The 22,452-nt window shown below is 55.5% G+C and overlaps 2 protein-coding genes across 5 annotated transcripts; one reads left to right on the top strand and one right to left on the bottom strand.

The window, feature by feature from the left end:
• The first annotated feature begins 2,439 nt into the window (after nt 1-2,439).
• Nucleotides 2,440-4,385, top strand: SOWAHA (sosondowah ankyrin repeat domain family member A). Its single transcript, XM_012651322.1, has one exon. It carries the CDS (start codon nt 2,440-2,442, stop codon nt 4,087-4,089), a length of 1,650 nt encoding a protein of 549 aa, XP_012506776.1. The 3' UTR covers nt 4,090-4,385.
• A 5,616-nt stretch (nt 4,386-10,001) lies between these two features.
• Nucleotides 10,002-22,162, bottom strand: SHROOM1 (shroom family member 1). 4 transcript variants are annotated; one of them, XM_012651356.1, is made up of 8 exons: nt 21,836-22,162; nt 21,006-21,107; nt 12,493-13,654; nt 12,120-12,351; nt 11,368-11,913; nt 11,142-11,283; nt 10,762-11,034; nt 10,002-10,653 (listed from the first exon to the last, which is right to left on the bottom strand). In XM_012651356.1, exons 2-8 carry the CDS (start codon nt 21,084-21,086, stop codon nt 10,333-10,335), a joined length of 2,757 nt encoding a protein of 918 aa, XP_012506810.1. In that variant the 5' UTR covers nt 21,087-21,107; nt 21,836-22,162; the 3' UTR covers nt 10,002-10,332. The 4 variants fall into 4 exon arrangements, with proteins under 4 accessions (XP_012506810.1, XP_012506811.1, XP_012506808.1 ...); XM_012651357.1 differs by lacking the exon at nt 21,836-22,162 and having other exon boundaries at nt 12,120-12,305; nt 12,493-12,548; nt 12,647-13,654; nt 21,006-21,658; XM_012651354.1 differs by lacking the exon at nt 21,836-22,162 and adding an exon at nt 21,345-21,658.
• Between the last annotated feature and the right edge of the window lie 290 nt (nt 22,163-22,452).

Here is a 22,452-nt window from a genome sequence, read left to right as displayed (position 1 = left end):
CTTGAGCCCAGGAGTTTGAGGTTGCTGTGAGCTAGGCTGACGCCATGGCACTCTAGCCTGGGCAACAGAGTGAGACTCTGTCTCAAAAAAATAAAAAAAACAAAAACAAATCAGTTGTCTAAACATGAAAATGTCATCAGGAAATAAAATTAAAAGACAAATGACAAACTGGGAAAATATAACATATACAATAAAGGGTTAATAACTACACATAAACAAGAAAATTATTAATAAGTGGGTAATGGGGGAAAGGCAATTCGCAAAAGAACAAATCCAGAAGAGAGAAAAAGTTTAACTTGGCTATAATAAAATAAATGCAAATTAGAGTGAGATACAACTTTCTGTGTTTCAAATCAACAAATTAAAAGATACTACTCAATGCCAGTGAGGGAAAGACAGGGTACTTTCATGGAGCTGTAACTTTTCTGGGAAACAATTTAGCAGTAAGTTTCAAGAATCTTACAAATAATTAATTTCCTTTGACCTAGTAATTCTACTTGTAGGATTCTATCCTAAGGAATTTATCAGAAAGGTACATAAAGTTTTATACAACAGTAGCACCATTCATAAGAATTAAAAACTAGAAACAATATAGACAAATAAGAATAAGAAAACAAAGTATCATACTACATTTAACTGATGCTTTCATTAAAAATTATATATTTTTGAAGACTAGTTATTGTCATTGGGGGGAGATGCGCACAATACAATATAAAGTGAGGGGAAAGTTAAAATTGTTTGCAACCGGGAGATGGGGCTAGACTCGGAAATTGCCTCTGGGGATGAGGACTGGGGAAGGGGGGGCCTTCACATTTTACTGTTCTTTTCCTTTTCAGTGTACAGTAATAGTAGTGGCCATACTACTAATGACAATTTGAATGATCACTGTAGGCCAAGCATTATTCTAAGTGTTTTGTCTTTATTTTCTTACTTAATCCTCACAACAACCTGAGGAGGTAAGTGAGGTTTTCATTCCGGCTTTACAGAGAAGCAAACTGAAGCACAGAGAAGTCAAGGCAATTACCTAAGCGAGAGCCAGGATTCAAGGGCGGAAACTTGACTCTGAAGTCTTGTTTCTTAACGACTACGACATGCTGCCTCTGGTTATACATTTGTTGTGTATTTGTAGTACTGTGTTTGTAAATTTAGAAACTAATTCACCTTTGCCCCAGTGGTTCCGTGGGCTAAGAAAACTCTTCCCCATCTACATAATAACTCCTTGATCTCTTACAAGTCCTTGTTTAATTGTCACCTTCACAGTGAGTCCTAGCCTGACCACTCAGTTCAAAATTGCAACCTCTCCCCCATCTGTTTCACCTTGCTCTATTTTTTCCATAGTATTTATCTAGCATATTATAATTTTCAGATTCACTATATTACTTATATTACTTTTGTTCTCCTCCAATATATGAGCTCCACTAGGTCAGGTTGTGGTTTTCTTTCTTTTTTTTTTTTTTCAAATTTGTCTTGCTAACTGATACCCTGCAGCCTGAAAAGGTCCTGGCACAAACTAGGTGCTCAATAAATATCTGTGAAATAAATGAAGTTTTAAAAACATAGCATGACTCTGACGTTGCTTTCTTATTTTAAAGCGTGAACATATATACATTTGGGGGGGACTATTTCAAAATGTGAATAGTAATTTTCAGGTGATTTTTTTCCTTCTTTATGTTTTCCAGCGATTTTATTCCCAAAATTCTACATAAAACCGTATTATTTTATGATAAAATTGGTTTCAAAACGTCTCTCTAAGCCTCCAGCGTTGCCACGCACAGCAAATTGTTTTGCTGCAAATTTCATGAAGCCGTTCCCCTGTAGGAAACGCAAGGGAAAACCGCAGAGGTATTGACGGTCTTTTTAAAAAAAAAAATTATTGTTTTTAAATCATCACCAGGTATTTTCTAGCGGTTCAATATTTCCTAAAGGAATGCAAATGCATCCCTCTCGGGTCGCCCGCCGCATCCCTGGGAACACGCCCACCTAGCAACCGGGCCGGGCGGGCGCGCTGCGCCTTTAATTCCCAGGCCCGGCGGGGGGATTTCCGCTCCCGCGCGGTCTCCGCGTCGCCGGTGGCCGCTGTCACCTGTACGGCGAGCGCCGCGCGTGCGGGATGGAGCCCGGCGCCCCCCGGACAGGACGCGGAGGCAGCAGCCCGCTCCGAAGGCCGAGGGCCCGGCGGGGCGCGGGCGGGGGGCTCTCGCCGCGGCCCCCGGCGCCCTTTGCCCGCAGACGCCGGGCGTGACCGAGACGCAGCGCCGGGCACACGCCCGTGTGGCCGCGGCGAAGACGCGCCAGGTGAGCGCGGCCGAGGCTGACGCGACTCTCCGAACCTCCGCCCCCGCGCGGCCCGGGGGCGCCGCAGGGCTCGCCCGTCCCAGCCCGCGGAACCGGGGCCGGCGGGAGCGGTGGCCCGGCTCCGCTCTGCGGCCCGGACCGCCCATGGCGCTCGCCGCCGCCGCCGCCGCCGCGGCCGCCGGGGTGAGCCAGGCCGCGGTGCTCGGCTTCCTGCGCGAGCGGGGCGGCCAGGTGCCGAGCGCCGAGCTGCTGAGCCGCTTCAAGCCGCTGCTGGACGCCGGCGACCCGCGGGGCCGCGCCGCCCGCAGGGACCGCTTCAAGCAGTACGTCAACGACGTGGCCGTGGTGAAGGAGCTCGACGGCGTCAAGGTCGTGGTGCTGCGGAAGCAGCCGCGGCCCCGGGACGGGCCGGAGCTGCCGCCCTCCGGCGCCCCCGCGGAGCCGGGCCCGCTGGCGGACACCACGCTCCTCCCACCGGGGGGAGACTCTGCCCCGACGGCCCCGGCCTTCGCCGCGGCACCGCCCGCGCATCTGGCCCGGCCGTCGGAGCCACAAGACACCCCCGGGGCTCCGGCCTCTGAACCCCCTCAGCCGAGCGGGGCGCTGCCGTCAGGCTCGGCCCCGCAGCCCGCGGGCCCTGCCGACCCCCGAGAGCCGGCCTCGAAGCCGGCCCAGCCCGCAGAGGGGCTCCCCGCAGCCGCGGCCCCACCGTCCAGGGCGCCGTCGGAGGCGGCCTCGCCCCGGGTAGAGCCGCCGGAGCCCGACCCTGCGCCCGGGGCCGCGCAAGGGCCGCCGCCGAAGCCCAGCATGCTGCCCGTGCGCTGCGTGCCCGGCGCCGCCGCGCTGCGGCTCCGCGCCGAAGAGCAAGGGCTGCGCCGGCAGCTGTCGGAAGAGCCCAGCCCGCGCAGCTCCCCGCTGCTGCTGAGGCGGCTCTCGGTGGAGGAGTCGGGCCTGGGCCCCGGCCGCTCCCCGCACCTGAGGCGCCTGTCGCGCGCCGGCCCGCGTCTGCTGAGCCCCGACGCCGAGGAGGCGCCCGCCGCGCCGCCGCCGTCCGCCGTGCCCCTGGAGCCGTCGGAGCACGAGTGGCTGGTGAGGGCGGCCAACGGCCGCTGGACTCACCAGCTCCACGGGCTGCTGCTGCGCGACCGCGGCCTGGCGGCCAAGCGCGACTTCATGTCTGGCTTCACCGCCCTGCACTGGGCCGCCAAGAGCGGCGACCGCGAGATGGCGCTGCAGCTGGTGGCGGTTGCGCGGCGGGGGGGCGCGCCCGTCGACGTGAACGCGCGCTCGCACGGCGGCTACACGCCGCTGCACTTGGCGGCGCTGCACGGCCACGAGGACGCCGCCGTGCTGCTCGTGGTGCGCCTGGGCGCACAGGTGCACGTGCGTGACCACAGCGGGCGTCGCGCTTACCAGTATCTGCCGCCCGGCTCCTCGTCTGCGCTGCGCCGCCTACTCGGCGACCCGGGCGTGCGAGGCACGACGGAGCAGGATGCGATCGATGGGGCAGGTGGCAGTCTTGCAGCCCGGCGCCCGGTGCAGGTGGCCGCCACCATCCTCAGTTCCACGACGAGTGCGTTTCTGGGCGTCCTGGCCGACGACATGATGCTCCAGGACCTGGCCCGAGGCTTGAAGAAATCTGGCTCCTTCAGCAAGTTCTTGAGCGCCTCGCCTATGGCTCCGCGAAAAAAGACAAAGATCCGCGGTGGCCTGCCCGCCTTCTCGGAAGTTTCCCGTCGACCTGTTCCGGGGCCTTTAGCTGGGCTAGTGCCCAATCTGCCTCCCGCAATCTGACGGTCCCTGGGGCTGTGGCCTGGTTGATCTAACCGGACCTTCCCCCTACGTTTAAGCCTGCCCACGGCTGGGGCCCCATACCTGCAGCCCCATCCTGTTTTCAGCTTTGTCCACCGCAGCCTGTTTTAAGCAAATCATCCTGCGCCCCCAGAGTCTGTCTAAAGCTTGACCTGTCTCCAGAGACTCCAGATCTGACTGAGGTCTGGAATCTTCTCTTATGAAGAACTCCAGTAGTCAGGCCTGAATTCTGGAGGAGACTTGAAATTTAGGGTTGCAGGTTAAGGGGCAGCAGCTGGTCTGGCCCCTGAATGCCTTGGTATCTACACAGCCCCAAGCCATAACTAGAGCAAGGGTCTCTTTAAATGTTGGAAGGTGTTAGGTTGTCAGCTTTAAAATACGTGGTGGTTTTGTAATTTGATGCTTTTATTCTGTTTTTAAATTGACATGAGGTAAAGCAACTTTCATAATAACCTTTTGAAATTATATTTTTCCACTCTTAGGCAAAATGCCCATTTTCAATTTTTTGCTAAATATTTTGAAGTTCTATTTAAAAAATAGATTATCAAGATCTAAAGAAAATTAGTCCCGACCAACAAACTTAAAAGTTTATCTACCTCGTTTTAGGTAATCAAGATTCTAGAGTCTTGAACGCAGAATAACCATTGTGACCGTTATGAATGTAATTAATTTCAGTTGTACTGTGAATGCTAAATATTTGGAAACAAGTGCATCTTGGGAGTAGGGATGACAAAGAGAAAAGAAACATTTTGGCAGATATTTTAAATTTGTGGTTGTCTTCATAGTGAAATATAAACTTGTGTTTGGCACTGGTAGGTGGCTATTTTGATTTGGCATGAATATTTAATTTTTTTAAATTGTGATTTGTGAATTGCACTTTTGTACCATGTTTCTGAGTCTGTGGTTTTCAAATCCAGCTTAGCCTTTCAGTGCAATAAGTGAATATTCAAAGAAAAAAATTCATAGCATTACACGAGAAAAATAACTGATTAAATAGTAACGGATACAATTAGGGAGCAACTCCTTTATATGAAAGTTCTGTGCAAACAAAAAGCATGTGATATCCATTTAAAAAAATTTCAAAGCAGACAACTCATTCCAAAATACCAAAAGCAGATTCTCTTTGCTCAGTGAGCTTGGATGAGTGGCTTAACTTCCCTGGTCCTTTTTTCCTACCTGTAAGTTGAGGTTGTAGATATTGCCAAGATTTCCCAGGTTGAACACAGTGTAATTATAATGCATTTTTTTTTTCTGTTTTAAAGATGTGGAATCCATTTGCTCAACCAGCCTTTTTTTCTATCAAATTGTGAGATGCTCTACTTTTTCAAATTGTGTTTGCATGTCATTAGTTATATCAAATAGTTTTTGTCACACAGGGTACTGGGGCATTTTCCCCTGGTATATCAGTGAAGGCTTTGAAATTATTTAAGGTAGTCCTTCATGGAATGTTTTGATTTAAGAAATGAAATAAACAGTCCTCCATTTGTTCCTGTTTGTGTGGTGATGTACTTCCCTTAAACATTCTACAGCTTTTGCTACTGTATTTGTCTTTTCTTTTCTTATCTACTTAATTTTTTCCTTTTTTCCTCATTATTCTTCTGCCTCTTTGAAGCATTGTTACTGAAAGAGTTTGGATTGCTCTGCAAAGGAGTCAACCACACATGGATATAGTAGCCAAGAACTGCAGACAAATGTAGGCCCTGATCTGACCCTTCCCACCTTCCTTGCCTGGAACTGTAGCTAATTTGCATAAATTATTTTTAAATGCAAATTAAATGCCTCTGCAGAAAAATTGTGGGAGGTACAATTACAGTAATCCGAGTAGCTGAAGGTCTAGAAGACAATAAAATATTAGAGATTTTCCATAGTAATAGACCCAACTGAGACAAGGTAACAAAGGTCACAGACACAGGTATGACCTACCTTGAGAAAGACAAAATTTAAACCATCAAAGTGTTAATAACAACAACTAATGTTTATTGCACACTTAAATCAGAGGAGGGTTATTTGAATTGCCAGAAGAATCTCTGTGCTTCAGAAGGTGTGCTACGAGCCTTCCATGTTAAGTAAAACATTTGGTGAGGGTTTAGAATCAATACCTCTAAAGCTCAGCTGTTAGAAACCACTGCTTTTTCCTTGCAGGCCAAAGCCTTTTTTTTTTTTTTTTTTTTTTTTTTTTGCATTCTACTGTTAGGGCAATTTAGCTGGTAAGAATTGTCATGAGGAGAATCATTCCTTTTAATGGGGGAGAAGTTAATTGTTGATGTAGATGTGTATGAGTCATATGCATAGCAAGCTTTTAAAGAAAGTTTTACATTTCCTTTAATGGAGGTTGTAGGTAATTCTTGAGCGTGCTGCACTTACCTAATGGAGATCCAGGGTAACGCTTATACTGTAAAACCTGTATTTAGGTGCCAGGCACAGTTCTAAACTCTGCAGGTATTAACCACAACCTTACATGGTATGTCCTATTTGTATATTGACTTTGAAAGTGAGGAACCTGAAGTCTAGGGAAGTTGTAAGTAACCCGTTTGGGCCCCAAAGCTCGTAAGTGGCAGAGTTGGGATAGCACCCTCGTGCTCCTTTTCATGAGGTTGTCACAGGAAGCGGGGTGTCTCATCTCAACTCTTTACTCATTTAGTGACCTGGGAAATCACTCAATTCTCCAACCTCCCTTCTCTGTGGGACAGAAGACTGGCCATACCCATCCTACAGGCTGTTGGGAAGGAGGAGCACATGGAATAGGTAGGTAGAGCTTGTTGTGAATTGCAATACCAACCTGAGATATTATTACCAGGAGTGCCACGCTGGTTCCACGGGGGCAAAGGGCTGCATTCCAAAACAGCTCTGACTTGTGGATTTGCTTTACAGGATCATTCTTTTATCAAGTTAGCATCTGCATACATAAATGATCAGCTCTACCAGGAAAAACGTATCCTCACAAGGAAAATGATCCCACGTTCTGTATATGGTATCACTTTAGTTAAAATAGCAATAGCAATGTCTTTCTTAACTCACATTCCTAGCGTCCCTACTGCCACGTTCGAGACCTAGGCTGCCGCCATGCGGCCAGCTGGGCTGAGAGCGCCCCCAACACACAGTTAAGGCTGGGCCCACCCAGGACCCGCATTCTCACCTTTTGGCCTTTTCCTGGAAGAAATTATTTGACCATTTAAAATGTTTTCATAATTAGATTCTCTATTACTCTCCAGATAGGCTTCTGCCTCCAACTGGCCTCACCCGGCGTCGGGAACTGCCACACCTCGGGGACTTCAACCTCTGAAACAGGGTGGCCTCAGGTGTGCCCGCAGGGAAGAGGAAACAAAGGGTCAGGGAAGTCCAGACCTCTTTCCGAAGGGGAAAAAAAAATCCTCCCGCTGGAAAGTGGGTGAAATATCAAAGACAACAGGTAACAGTCCACTGTGACCTGAGCAGTACGAGGCTGTGGCCGCAGCACCCTGGGGTCCTAGAGAGGATCGCGCCCTAGCAGTTGCCGCCTCCCGCCTTCCCCGCCCCCAAATTCCCCTTCCGCCTCCTTCGGAGGCCCTTGGCCACTTTTGACCTAAATTTCCTCACAAGCTTCGGAGTCACCCGGGAACGAACAGCCTGGCAGTTTGTTCTCTGAGGCTCCCCGAGGCTCCCCCAGCTGCTCGCGGAGGCACGTTCTGTGCCGAGCAGAATGTTCCAGACAGCCCGCGCGGGCCTGGGGCGCTGCGGAACACCGCCCTCCCGTCCGTCTCCCATTTCCACACTGCAGGTGCAAAGCGCGCTCATTAAATCCGCGTCGGGGGCGGGCGCGCGGCTGCCTGTTGCCCGGCAACGACGCCCGCCGAGCGCGCCCCCCCCCACAGCCCGAGGGCGCCGCGCGGGCAGGCGGGGCGGGGCGCGGGCGGCCGAGGGAGGTGGGGGCAGGAAGGCCGGCGGGGCCCGTGTCGCCTCTTTCCCGCCCTGGGAGCCGCATACGGCTCTTTTTGACACCGGTGCTCGCGATCCACGTCCCAGCCTCCCCCTCCCCCGTCAGCCAGCCGCCGTCCCACGGAGCCAGCGCCAGAGCGACGCGAGCCAGCCTTCTCCCGCCTCGCCGGCCCGGATGTCCTTCCGACAGGAGCGAAGGGCTCAGCTCCAGCGTCCGGGCCTGCCGGGGGCTCGTCTCGGCCAGGCAAGGCCCGGTCCCTGCGGCTGGCCCGGAGGCCCGGAGGCCCGGAGGCCTGGGAGCCGGGGAGGATGCGGGTGGCAAAGCCGGGGCGGAAGCTTTCGCCGCAAGGAGAACAGTGCCCCCTGCTGGCGGCGTCCCGAGGGTCACTCCACCGGGCTGCCGGTCCCCAGTCCGGCGGTGGCACCCATCCGGACCGCCTGCAGTGAGCGCACTCTAGACCTCCGAAGAAACAATAGGGATGGGAGAAGAACTGAGGCAAGAAGGAGACAGAGGCAAGACGGGAGGACCGGCGCAGGAGGTGTGGCCTTCCTTTGGGGGTTCTCCTGACCTGGCAGGGACACCCTCGCATTTATTTCCCCACGCAAAAACGCAGCGCAGAACCAAAGCCCAAGTTTGATGGGAAGACGGCAGACGCCCCCCACCGCCGCTCCCGCGCCCCCCGCGCCCAGCCAGGGTTGGGAGTGCTTTGTCTGGAATACACAATTCCCACTGGCTTAGTGGACGACGTCAGACGTGCTTCTAAGAATATCACAATGGGAGAATGCGATGGGGGCCGCACAGGGGAAAAGGCAGCAATTAGTAGCTTCTGAAGGAGCTTTGCTTGGCTGAAGACCTTGGAGCGGAGGCCCTGCCCACAGGGTTCAAAGGAGCAAAGCAAAGCATAACGTTAGAACCTCAGCAGGAGCCCCATATGTTTTTTATAAAACGGCACAATGTGAGCATTGTTCTGTGCTCAATGGCGCAACTGTTATAACTAATGCTTTTGGTATGAATACGACCATTTAAAATTCCCAACCAGTTGCACTTAGTGACAATACACATCAGAAAACAAGCCCAGAAGCAGGGAGTTCTCACTTTGGGGTCAGTTGGCTTTAAATACACATACACATGCCTTTCAATGTGCCCAACTTCCAAAAATACACTGAACATTTGCAGAACAGTGTTCTTGTCCCTGGGACGTGCAGCTACAAATGCTGTAGCAGATTTTCACGTGTATATCTGAGCACCTAACTTTGACTCTGTGTACACAGGGCCGATGCACAGATGGAGCACTTTGTGCCACTCCAGCCCCTGACTTCCCGCTCCCACCGCCAGCCTACCCCCAGATCAGCCTGGCTGGCACACCACCAGAGCTGCCACTCAGGGCATCGGCCCCCACGTGGAAGGTCTCTAGGTCCCCCACCCTTCAGCTGCCACCTTCCACTGCCCTCCTCAGGCCTGGCTGTCTCTGGAGGAGAGCAGGATAAACTCAGTTTTGATAACGTAATTGGAAAAGGAAGAAAGTTCTTTCTGGGTCTTGGAATGAATGTCCCCAAATGTCCAAGTATACTGAACATTTGTCAGGGTGTTTAGGCAGCAAAGCATGTGAGCCCAGTTTCAATTTAGCGAAATTCCCTATAGCTTGAGTCTTGAAGGGAGGGAGGACCTTCACTTTCACTACTGAAGTTAGGAGGTTGGCTAAACCCAGCCAAGGAACCCTGGACTCAGCCAATCAGACGTAGGCTCCTGTGGTAGTGATGTAGTCTTCAGAACAAATTACTGGCAGCAGTCAGTTGGGGGCCCAGAATCTACCTGGTCGCTCCCATTTTCAAGCCTGGTTCCCCAGTCTTCCCAGCATTGCCAGACTGGACCCATACTCCTCCAATCAATCCTTCTTCTGCTCTAGTTAGCCAAGGCCAGTGCCTGCAGTTTGTAAACAAGACTCCTCTCTCTCCTCTCCCCAGCTGTGCTACAGGTGACACACACACTCTTACTCATTTTTATTGAAGAAACAAAAAAGGCTCTTTTGCATTTTAAGTTGAATTGCTCCTCAGACTGGTCTCTCCTCCCTCCAACCCTGACAGCCCCTCTCTCATCACATAACGGGGTAATACTGCAGTTTTTAAGACCCATAAGTTAATTATCAAATAACCAGCAAGATTTGGGTAAGGCCGCATGAGAATACTTTGAAGGAATATCCTGGGAAGGTCTGGCCTGGGTCCTCCCCAGCCCCTCAAGGGAAAAGCACCGAATAAACCAGCATCACCCGGTTATGTGGGTGAAAGGTAGGGGCGCCCCACCACCCATAACTAGGTAAGGGGAGGAGGTAAGGGCTGTTCATCCGGAGGACAGGTCTCCGGCCTAGGAGACAGGGGATGATGGCCAAGGTCGCTACTGACGGCGTCCAGTTGGTCCCGAAGGAACCGGACGCGCTCGTCCAGGCTGCGCTGCTGGGCCAGGACGGCGGCCTTGCCGGCCAGCAGGGCGCCATAGGAGCGCAGCTCCTCCACCGGCAGTGCCCGGACCAGCACCTCGCGCAGGTCCCGCTCGCGCCGCGCTACGTGCTCTTTCAGCTGCTGGGCGTCCTGCTGCTGCCGCTGCAGGAACCCGAGTCGCTGCAGCAGAGAAGCCTGGAGCCGCAGGGAGAGGGCGCCATGAGAGGGGCGGCGGCACCGCGCTGCCCGGATGGTTCCAGGCCCCTCACCGCCCTGCTTGCCCCCAGCCTGAACCGCTTTTACCCGCTCCTCAGGGTCGCCTTCTGAGCCCGCCCAGGCCAGGGCGCGGCGCACGCGGGCCAGGCGACTGGCCAGAAGCAGCAGGAGGCCAAGCACGCGCTCTAGGTCTGCCATGAACTGGCTGAACCTCTCCAGCTGCCGGGCTGTACAGGCCTGGCTCACTGCAGCCTCCAGAGCCGCCTGGCTTCTGGCCCACGCTTGGGCCGCCCCCCGCAGGCGCTCCTGCTCCGCATGAAGGTCCCGCAGCATCTTTTGGAGGAGGCCGGCTAGCTCCACCTGCAGGGAGGCCCTGGGTACTCAAGGCTGTTGCCGGGCCACTGACTTCTGGGCCCAGATTTTGGGCTCTCGCCCCACCCAGTCTCCACCAACCCCTCCACACTTACTTTCTTGGCCTGGATGCTATTGTTTGGTGCCAGGAACCCCTCGCTAGATGGCTGGTCAGGCACTGGGTAGGTGGCAGGGTTTTCGAGCCTTGTTTCCTCCTGAGAAGTTGGCAGGAGCTGGGTGAAGCTGAATTGATAGGACCTGAGGACAAAGCCAGAGCTCCTTGGACTGTCCTGCCCCAGATTCCAGGTGCTTAGAATCAGAAGTCTCCCGTGCCTCACTCACCCTGGCTCAGAAGTACCAGCAGCCTCCTCTCCAGCCTCCCCATGGGCTGTGCTCACTGCAGCACAGACCTCGGCTAAAGGAATCAGCCCATCCAGCAGGCCAAGGGGTAGCTCTGGGCTGGGCTGGAAAGCAAGAGTATCACACAGAGAGGGATCCAGTCTGGCCAGCTCCTGAACCAGCTCCTCAAGGCGCTGGCTGGGCCATGTTGGCCTGGAACCAGGCTGGCCAGTGGTCCAGGCCAGGGCAGTATGGCGAGGGGGCTCTGGGGCAACTGGGAGAAGTTTGAGGAGGTCACTCTCTGCAGCTGCCAGGGGGTCAGTGGTCAGCTGTCCAGTGGGGTCAATAGCTGGGATGTCACCATTTGCAGTCCCAGGGGGGCTACAGCTTGTGGGCCTGGAAACATCCGCAGAACCATTCACTCTCTGCCGGCAGTCATCTGCCCCTGCAGTCCCTGGGTGCTCGTGGAGGGGGTCCTCTGGGGAGATTTCAGCCTGGACAGAAGCCCTTTGGCCCAAATCAGTGCCACACTGGTCAGAGGCATGGACTCTGGAAGCAGAAGAGACAATGAAACAAAAAAAGCTCCAGCCATAGAAGAGGGGTAGCCTCGAAGGGCTGCCTGCCCCCACCCGCACCCCCACCATCTGGGCTCCCAGGGTCCAGTTAGGAGAGGGTTCCCTGCCCCTCTAGCATTTTGTAGGTGTGTCTTTGAGAGGAGGATGTCTCCTGATGCCTGGAAGCAAGAGGGAATGCACCTGGTTGGGAGCCCTTCGGGGGCCTGGGAGTCTGGTGGCGATCTCATTCTGACCAGTGGGGCTTCTTCCAGGAACACTTCATCAACAGAAACAGGGGGGAGCTGGGCAGACACAATGCTGGTCTCTGAGACCCTCTGCTCATGGTTGGCAGGACACACCACTGTAGTCTCCTTCTGAGTCAAGAACCTGGAGGCAGGGACCCCACACTGACGACAGTGACCAGGAGGAAGCTCTAGTGTTGCACCAAGGAGACAGGAGGGTGTTCAATGTGCAAAAGACAGAAGGCTCAGACTGAGGGTAGGTAGGTGGCCTTCTTTCTTGAGCAAGAGTATGAAAGCTACCCCCCCCCCCACCTTGGTCCACAGAGTCTCACCTGGAAAGTTTGGTCTGAAACAATGGTCTGGGAGTTTCTGCTCCTTGAGGAACAGCCTGGAAAGGTGAACAGTCGACTGAAACGTGGCTCGAGTTTTCAGTGTCCCAGATGCTCCCCCACTTCCCCACCGGCCTGAATCCCCTGTCTTCCATACCTGGATACTGGGCATGGCCCCTCCCGAACCTCCCCAGGAACCCAGGACTCCGCCTGAAGCGCTCCGACTCCGACCGGCAGGCCTGTAGGTATCTGCGAGCTTCGAGGACCCAGAGTGCAGGGAGGCGGTGCTTCGGGGCCGGGTCCTGGGCAGCCATGTCATCCGGCGACATTCGAACTCAGCCAGCAACTCCTGGGGCTGGGGCCGGCTGAGGCCAGAGCTGGAGCAGGCCTCACCTGTGCATCCCCCTGCCGGCCCCCCGCCCCGACCCACGCGATCCAGCTTCCCTGGCTCGGAGAAGCACCACTTCCGCTGCTGGTTGGCGAGGCCGCCCCGGCCGGCGGTTCCCGGCGCGGGAGTCCCGGCGCCCGGCGGCTCCACCTCCCCGCCCGGGTGGCTCAGCGAGGCGGAGCGCGGGTGCGCCGCGGGGGGCCGCGCGGGGGCAGCGGGCCGCAGGCGGGCGGGCAGGCTCATGCGGAGCTCCTTGCGCTGGAAGGACGTCTCCCGGAGCACGCGCCGCTGCGCGCCCTGCAGCCGCTGGCGGTAGGCGGCCCTCGACGCAGGCGGGCTGGGCGGCTCGGCGGCTCGCGCCGCGGCTTCGGCCTCCGCCGCCAGCGCGTACAGCAGCGGGGTGGCCTGTCTGTTTAGTGGCCCCGGGAGCCCCCGAACCTCCGGCGGCTGCGGCCCACCGCGCGCAGCGACCGCGGGCCCGGGCCGCGGGGACGTGCGGGGGGCGGCGTCGGGCGGGGCGGGGGCCGGGCCGCCCCAAACCACGCGCACGGAGTCCCAGTCCAGGTAAGGAAGGAGGTCGGTCCCCGGCGACGGCGTGCGCTGCTCAGGGCCGCCAGAGGCCGCGGAGAGAGAGCTGTAGGCCGAGTCTGCGCGCGAGGACAGCCGCCGCAGGGCCAGGCTGCGAGTGGACGAGGCCGGGGAGGCGCGGTCGCCCCCAGCTCCCAGGGCCTCCATGGCAGCGCAGATGGATGTTGAGACTGGCTGGCTCCGTGGGTCCTGGAAAAACGTAGACGGGGTGGTGGGTGAGGAACTCCAGATAAGGGTTAGAACAGCCTGCTGGCCCCTCCAGCGCGGAGAGCTAGGCGCCTATAGGTCCCCTCTGCGGTCACACTGTCCCCAGCACTGGCATCCCCTTTCCCCCAGATTCTGGTGCAGTCACCCTGGGGTCAGGGATGGGGACCAGTAGGAGCAGTCCCAAGGAGCAACTCCGGAGGTTGAGGGCCTCAGCTCAGGAGAAAGGAATTGGCTGGCGACTGGCTCATAGTCCCTGCTGGGGCTCCCCTACCGTGGTCCCTCCCGCAGAGCTGAGAACTACCCATGCTCCTTCCCTCCCCAGCCTGGTCCACCCGGGCTGCTTCCTGGCAGCTCTCTTAGCCTCTCCACGTGATCCTTCCCTGATAAACCACGCTCAAAAATGATCTGAGATCACAGGGGAGCCAAGAAAGGAGTGGGGAGACCCAGGGCAGGGGCAGGGGCAGCTTCACAGCCTTCCTCCCCTCCTCTGTGCCTGCTGTGTTCCAGGTGCTTTACGTAAATATTTATCTTGATCCTCACAACTGCTATCTGCATTTTACAGATGAGGACACTGGTTCTGAGGGGGAAATGATTTGCCCAGGGACACACAGCTGGTAAGTGGCAGAGCCCTGCCTGGAATCTGGGCCTGCCTCCAAGCTCACTGCAGCCAGAATCAATTTCCTAGGGCAAACCCTGCTGAAAGCCAGTTTGCCACGCCCCCTGCCCCCAGCTGCCTGAATCCTCCAACAAAACCCAGACTCCACTGTGGCAAACAGTTGCTCCCAGCTCCCCATGCTCTATTGACATTCCAGAATAATATGGTCCCTGCTTCTGAGACTTTGCCTTTTGTCTAGGAATGACCCGCTGACCCCCTCTTTGCCCTGCTACTCTTGTTTCTCCTACAGGGCTCAGCTGAGAGGTCTCCTGACCTTTTGGGATCCCTGCCGTGTCCTGAGCTTCCCCCATCACCCTGCACTGTAATTGTTGGCTTGCTTGGGACTCTGTCCTCCCACCCCACCCCTGAGCTTCCTGAGGACAGGCCCTGCTCTTATTCATCACTGTACCCTCAGTGTCTGGCACAGTGCCTGGCACGTAGTCAACGTTAAGTAAATATTTGTCGAATGGCAAAGGGAAAGAACAGACTTGTGGGGAGTAGATGTAGGGGCGGCCTTGGTAGAGAGGGCAGAGGGCTCCTTAGCTTCTGCACACCCTTCTCTCCTCCCTATTAGACTTTTCTGGGGAAGAGGACAGGACGGGTGAAGCACTTGCCACCACAGACACTGACCAGGTTCCTCATGCATTATTAGGAACAAACAGAGCAGGACTGGCTGGAAATCGATACCTGCGCAGTCCCCAGAGGGGTACCCAGGTAAGAGCTGGGGGGGTGTGCCTGGGTCACGGTGAGAGCAACTTTGAGGCTTGGGAACCAGGGGCTCCCTATGAACTATGGGGGCTTTGGGGGTGGGGAGTGGCTTCCCTTCCCTGAGCTGCTTGATGGACAGTACAGAGTAGGGTGGTCACATGCAGCTGGGGTGGGGACCAAAAAGCAGGCTCGTTTGAGCCTCCTAGACACTATTGGGAGCTCAGAGTTACCCTCCATGAACCTCCCTGAGGCCCATAATGTTACAGATGGCTGGTTAGGGCGAGTAGGGCAGTTAGTGGTAGCAGGATACCGTGTTTCCTACAAGGAAGAGGCAGTACCTGCAACATTCCCAGGAGGGGCTCTCAGCAGACCTGGGACCAGATCATCTTGACATGACCCACCTGGGGGCATCTTTGTGCCCATTAAGCCCTGCAGGTTGGCCCTCACACTCAGGCCTGGGGATTCTTTTGCAAAGTGTTTCCACTCTCTAAACTTCAGGACAATAAGCTCCTCTGAATAGCAGCTCCTGGAAGCTCAGACACCAGCCCTTTCTCTTCCTAGTCCTAGTCCTAGTGCTCCCAGCTCGGGAGCACTGGCTCATGACACCCATCCTGCCCATTTTGGCTTGCCACATCTACAGACAGGGGTGACCAAATACAAAGATGTTTCCTCAAATGAGGCCTTGAAAATCTCTTATTTGTGAGTTACTGTGTTAACAAAGGATTCTGAATTCACCAAATAAAAACCGCTTGAATGGGCAATAAAAATGTATATATGTATTTGTTTTCTTATTGACTCTAACTTGCCTTGAGGACGCTTTTGCATTGGTGGCCCCACCAGACTGACGTCCATACAAGACATCAACCTGACATGCTCACAGTGTGCCTTTTGCAGAACCTGCCATGCCAGGCCCAGCTGCTTTAGTGTGTTTTGGGGCCAAAGCACAAAGTACCAAGGAGTCTTCCCATTTGGCTGCAGAGAGCTTCTTGCAGTCCAGCCAGCCCCTGTGGCTGGGGGTAGCCATACCCTAAGGGCCCCCCAGCTCGGCATTAGTGTCAGCTGTGGGCGGGACTGCAGAGCCTGTGCCTGCCGCTGAACAGAAGTCCAGAGGCTGGAGCTCAAAGGACTCTGCAGGCATTTTGCCAAGCCTCCCCAGAGCAGGGGGAGCAGCATGGAATTCCCACTAGAAAGCCACCAGATTGGGGTCCTGGGGGGAGAGGAGGGAAACGTCGATATATATTTGGCACCTGAATGAAGGAGCAAGAGAGGAAGAGGAGACAAACATGAGTCCAGCATTCAGAGCTAGGGAGCTGGGAGGAGGAGGCGCCAGTCTGAACGGAGCAAGCTGGGGCTGGGGACTGGCCAGAGGGGCCCGGTGCTCCTGCAGTCTGGGGCCTGGGGGCTTTGCAGTGTCTGGCAGGTCTGGTCTGGAGCTGGGCGGACAGGGTGGGCCAGGCAAGCGGGCGACCCGGGCTTTTAGTTAGGGGTTGTTGGGGCAATAGGTGACCACAGGTTCAATCACACCAAGGCAGTGGGAACAGACCCAGCTAAGGTGACCAAAGAGGCATCGGAAAATAGCCTCAAATTCAAAGGGTCACGATTTAAATCGCAGCTCTCTCAAAGGCCGCCTCGCATCTGACCTCTCTGCGGAGGGGGTGTCGGGCCGCCCTCCCGGCTGACCCTCCCGCGGTACCGGGCTCCCTGTGGGGCGCTGTCTGCACGTCGCTCCACCAGCCACACTGAGCTCCCGGTCCCGGAACCCCAGGCGAGGTCTGGCCGGGCGGGCGTTCTGGTAAGTTCCGCGGCTCTCCCTGTTCCCGCGTCCCCCATTCTCCCGGCCCGTTAGCGCCGACCGCAGCCCGTGCGCTATCCGCGCTCCGAGCGCGCGGCCGGTTCCGTGGCTCGTTGGTCGCCGCACCCCGGCGCGGGCTCTCCAGGGACCCCAGCTCCGCGCCATGCGCAGGAAGGGCAGGATGCCGGCGACACCTGGGGACAGGCGGCCGTGAGTGTGGACCGACCACGGAACCCGGGAATTCAAGCTCCGGAAGTCGAGGCACGCGCGGAGGAGGAGGGGTGCAGGGCCCCGGCGACCGCAGGGGGCGGCAGAGTCACGCGGGGCGGCAGGAGAGCGGGCGGCCGCTGACCGCGCATTTCTCGAACTTTCCCGTTGGGTTCGCCGTCGGGGAAGGAGGGCTCGGACCGCGCGCGCGGGGACGGCGCGATCCCGGGCGAGAGGGACGTGGATTCTCCGGCTGCTCCGCGAGGAAGGGCGGGAGCCGGGGCCGGGAAGTTGAGACCCGACTGCGTGCTCCGCGCACACGCGGGCCCCCGCGGCTCGGCCGGGTCTGGCTCCTGCCCGCACCGCGGCCGAGCAAGGGCGCGCAGGGGCGGCGCGACTCGCGCAACCAGACTCGGCGCCGGGACCGACACCGACCGACGACGCACCGCGGCCCCGCCCCCACCCCGCCCGGCCGCCCCGGGAGCGTGCCCGCCGACCCCCGCCCCGCCCCGCCGCGTACCTGCGGTGCTGCCGGAGCCGCGCTCCCGGGCGGCCGCCGCCGCGCGCTGACATCAGAGCCCCGGGCCGCGGCTCCCGACGCCACCTCCCGGCCCGGCCGCTGCCTCGGGGGAGGCGCCACGTCCGGACTCCGGGGGCGGGAGCCGCCGCGCCTTCGCCCCGTCTGCTCGCGGCGCGCTCCCCGACCGGACAGGCCGCTCGCCCCCGGCAGTGGAAACGGGAGCGCGGGGGGAGGAGGGCGACGACCACGACTGCCCGCCCACCTCCAGCGCGTCCTCCGCGCCCCTGATGCTTGAGTCCAGGTCCCGGGGGCCCGACACCCCCTTGGTGGGGAGGTCCAGGCCGGTGGCTGCCCCTTTTCCTCTCAAACTCTGCCAGGAAAACAGACCCGCCCAGAGCTTGTGCCTCCGTCCTGTCCCTGTGAGTTGGGCTGGGGATGGCAACACGCCCCTTGATCACCCCTCCCTCTAGACCCCCGGTTTCCACAACTCTTCCAGCTCTTTAACTCCCACGATGGGCCCTTGTCTCCCATTCTTGTCCCCTTTCTTTCCATTCCTCCCACTACCCAGCGTAGTCTAGGCCCTCTGGCCTGCCGGGGAGGGGGCGACGTGGGAAGGCTGTGGGCTTGCGCATTGACCCTCGCCGCCCTAAGCGGGTCCTCTAGGTGCTGGTCGTTTGCACACCCGCTGTGGCTGGAGCTGGCTCTCAAGGCCCTCACCTTCCGGGACCTCCATGTTCCACAGGATTCTCTGCCTGTACCTGCCACTGCGCTCTCCTTGCTGTGTCCTCAGGCTCCCCTGCCCCAGCTTCCCAAAACCATCCTATGAAGAACAACCCTGCCCCAGAAACGCTCCACTCCTAGGAGGAGCTGGGGGCGCTTTGCCGAACCCCTCCAGCTCTGAGGTCTCTGCTCTTGTCCTCAGTTGCCCTCCCTCTCCCACAGGATCAGCAGGCCTAGGGACCAGGACCGTCTCCTCCCTGGGTGGCATTCTGGCGGATAAAGGTGTTCATTGGTGGTAATAACTGGGACCCAGAATTCTGGCCATGAGTCAAGGAGCTTGAAGAACTCTGTCTTCTTGGGTCTTCTGGGAGGTGGGGGCAGCAGGCACCTGAGCCTGGCTTCTAGGAGTGGCGCCCTCCTGGCCTCACTCCTTCACTCGGGTGTCAGCTCCAGCTGGAGCTGGAGCTCTGGGCCCTAAGAATGGCCCTTTAAGACCCTGATCCATGTGGTCCCAGAGCAGCATCATATCGAAGGAACACACCCAGGAACCAAAAAACCATTTAAAAATTGCCCAAGTTTTTCATTTATATTTCTTGACAACCATGGGGACACGGTGTCCATGGCAATTCTTATCAACCCACTCTGCCCTCCTGCCCCCTTGTCTGTCTTGAGCACACTACAGCAGCTCTCTGCCTAAGTTCCCAGAAAACCGAAATCCTGCCCACTCACTTCTCTCTTAGCCTCCTCTTCCGAGAAAGAGAAACGCAGCCCCTGACAGCTGGACGTTGGCCTGGGACTACCACCTAGACCTCGCCAGAAGCTGACCTGACATTCACAGCAAGGCCTTATCAGCACAGCAAGGTGTTATCCGTTCAGACACAAACCACTCACGGGACATCAGTGTGAGACAAGGCCATTCTTTAACCACAGTGGTCAAGACAATAACAAGAACAACTCTGTGATCCTGACACAGACAAAAACATGAGCATTGTCCAAGTCACAAAAATGACTGAATTATCTTTCTGTCCGAGCTAGTGAGTGGCCACTGCTTCTTTACCAGTTGTAGGCTTAACCTCATGCCAGTCATTCCGTTCCAGGTAAAATTAATATACCCAGTCACGGAACTGCTCGTGCTTCCTGACGGCATCCAACACAGATGGAGCCCTGCTTCTTTAACTCTCTCAGAAGCCACAAACGCAAGTCCAAACCCTGTAAGTCCCTTATAACGCTCTCTTCCTGAGATGCCCCACGGTTCCCATGCTGTGTGATCTCCCTCACTATAGCAAGCAGTGAACCCAACTTGTTCAACTGTGTTCCTGATGTTCTTTGGCTAGAGGGCATTGACATTTCCTATCTCTTTGTTACAAAAGCCCAAAGAATCTTGAAGCGGAGGAGGGGAAAGAAACTGCTGGAAAGGTGGAGTCTTCCTTAGTGATGGTGGTTGGGGGTGGGGGGTAGGGGGTGGGGGGCGGTTGCATGTAGAGCATGGAAACATGCATATATTTATATTTTTCTACTACATTAAAAGACAGATATCTGTGCCTTTCAGTATCTCAGTTCTTTCTCAGGCCTGCTAGAGTTCTTTGACAGAGTCCCCTAGAGCCAGGCATGGTGGCTTGTGCGTGTAATTCCAGCTACTTGGGAGGCCGAGAAGGGAGGATTTCTTGAGCCCAGGAGTTCAAGACCAGCCAAGGCAACATAGCAAGACCCTGTCTCTTTAAAAAAAAAAAAAGTATACAAGAGTCTCCATTTTCCCACATCCTAACAATGCGATATCAAACTTTTTGATCTCTGAAATCTGAAAGGTGAAAATAGCATCTCACTTTTAGTTTATGTTTCTTTTATCATGAGATTGCACATCATTTTGTATATTTAAAAGCCATTTGTGGCCGGGCGCGGTGGCTCACGCCTGTAATCCTAGGACTTTGGGAGGCCGAGGCGGGCGGATTGTTTGAGCTCAGGAGTTCGAGACCAGCCTGAGCAAGAGCGAGACCCCGTCTCTACTAAAAATAGAAAGAAATTAATCGGACAACTAAAAAAAATGTATAGAAAAAAAAAATTAGCCAGGCATGGTGGCGCATGCCTGTAGTCCCAGCTACTCGGGAGGCTGAGGCAGGAGGATCGCTTGAGCCCAGGAGTTTGAGGTTGCTGTGAGCTAGGCTGACGCCATGGCACTCTAGCCCAGGCAACAGAGTGAGACTCTGTCTCAAAAAAAAAAAAAAAAAAGCCATTTGTATTAACTATGATCTGCCCGTTTCCTTTGTACATTTTTCTGTTAGGTTATTGGTCTTCTTATTGATTTGTAAGAGTTATTTATACATTAAGGCAATTAACACTCTTTCCTGTATGTGGCAAATATTTTCCCAAGTTTGTGTCCTTAGAATTTGTGGTAGCAATGGATCTATAGTGCATAGCTGAAGCAAAAGACGTATCGATCTTTTAGGCGGCAGCTACGTAGCTGTCTCAGTAATTCAGAGGTGGTAATGTACTGCTTACAGGACATCAAAGGCCAGAAACCTTTCAACAAAATCATGTTGTTTATTTTTGGAAACCTAACAAAGGACGAGTTATTGCTTATACAATAACTCAAATGTCTGCTTAAACTGTAAATGCTCTATCGGGGCAAGTTTGTTTGCTTTTTAATTACACTCTGAATTCACCATAGTTGTCCAAAGACAGAGCTTGCTAGGAAGATAGCCACAGAAGAAGGGACACGGAGAATGAAACTTACCTTCTCCCGCGGGGACTCCTGACGGGCAAAGCCTCTGGATGAGGCTGGGAGCGGGCGGCTGTCCCGGGGACTGAAACGCATTCCCTCTCAGATCGGCAGTTCCTGGGAAGGAATGCTGGGCTGTCACATTCCTACTGAGTACACATATATCACCTTTTCCCCACAGACACCAGGTGACACCCAAGCTTCTGTTTGCTTTGGTCATAATAACTCGACTTTTTTCCTTCAGCCTGGTCCCCAGCCCCAGGCCTGGGACCATTCCATCTTTCCGGTCTGCCCCCATTCAGATGCTACCCACACATCCTCGGACAAAAGAGGATTAACGAGATAGATGTATACAGGCTTCTCTCCCCTTCCGACAGCATCGGTGGACCAAGGACAAATGAGTGGTGGTCAAAGGAGCTTTTCTTCTTTGGTCTTCTGGTCTCCTAGGACTGAGATGAAAAGTGTCCCCTAAGGTTCACTTTGGCTTTCTAGAAACTCTCTCAGGCTCTGGGCTGGGCCCCCACAGCATTCCCCAGAGAGGCCAACAGGCTCCTCAGGGCCAGGCATGGCCAGGCTGTCCCTTTTGTATCCAGACCCTAAAAAGCCCTCTACTAAAAGTGTCCTTTTTTTTTTTGGAGACAGAGTCTCGCTTCGTTGCCCTGGCTGGAGTGCATAGCGTGCAGTGGCATCATCACAGCTTACTGCAACCTCCAACTCCTGGGCTCAAGTGATCCTCCTGCCTTGGCCTCCCAAAATGCTGGGGTTACAGGCACGAGCCAGTGCACCTGGCTGAAAGTGTCCTGTTTGAACTAAACCTCCCAGATTTCTGCTTGCTGAGGAGTCACCTGGTCAGCATTTTCAATGAAGGAACAATCCGATTCCAGAGCTCAAGGCCCAGGGCTGCACACGGAGGCTGCGTGACGGACTTCGTACCGACCTGGGTCACAGCATGCCACGAGCATGTGCGGTGAGTTTTGGCTGCTGGCCCTGGAGGCAGATTGCACGCCCTCAACCTAGGGACACTTCCTGACTTCAACTGCGGTATCCGGTCAGTCTCTCACACGGAGGAGACTCGTTCTAAAACCTGGAGGTGGGTATGTCCAGTATTCATCGTGGTCCACGCATTGTGTTTAGGACCCTGCCAGGGGTGACTGTGACAACACACACACACACACACACACACACACACACACACACACACACACAGTCTAGTTAGCGGCTCTTCTACCTCAAGGGAAGCATCAAGAGAGGTAAAAACTGACAAAAAACAAGGTAGCCAGTTACTTTTGACTTTCCTAGCAAATCACTTAGCGTGACGAAAGGGGAATGTGTCTATTAACTGGGTGACACCAAAGGAATTTAGGGGCAAATAGCAGCCGACAGCCCTGCCTGGAAGTGGCAGAGAGAGGCTCCTATTCGGGCTCGGTGCCCATCCTCGATTTCTCACAACGGAACAGGGCAG

The sequence above is a fragment of the Propithecus coquereli genome, unplaced genomic scaffold, assembly GCF_000956105.1.
Source record: "Propithecus coquereli isolate 6110/MARCELLA unplaced genomic scaffold, Pcoq_1.0 Scaffold353, whole genome shotgun sequence".
Classification (NCBI taxonomy): Eukaryota; Metazoa; Chordata; class Mammalia; order Primates; family Indriidae; genus Propithecus; species Propithecus coquereli.
This window is presented reverse-complemented; position numbering and strand designations above follow the sequence as displayed.

Coding starts and splice junctions, on each gene's coding strand:
- SOWAHA (XM_012651322.1), top strand. CDS start 2,440: ATGGCGCTCGCCGCCGCCGCCGCCGCCGCGGCCGCCGGGGTGAGCCAG.
- SHROOM1 (XM_012651356.1), bottom strand. CDS start 21,086: ATGCGTTTCAGTCCCCGGGACAGCCGCCCGCTCCCAGCCTCATCCAGA. Junction 12,352..12,492: donor TTTCAGACCAAACTTTCCAG/GTGAGACTCTGT, acceptor GTGCAACACTAG/AGCTTCCTCCTGGTCACTGT. Junction 10,654..10,761: donor AAGGCGACCCTGAGGAGCGG/GTAAAAGCGGTT, acceptor CTGCGGCTCCAG/GCTTCTCTGCTGCAGCGACT.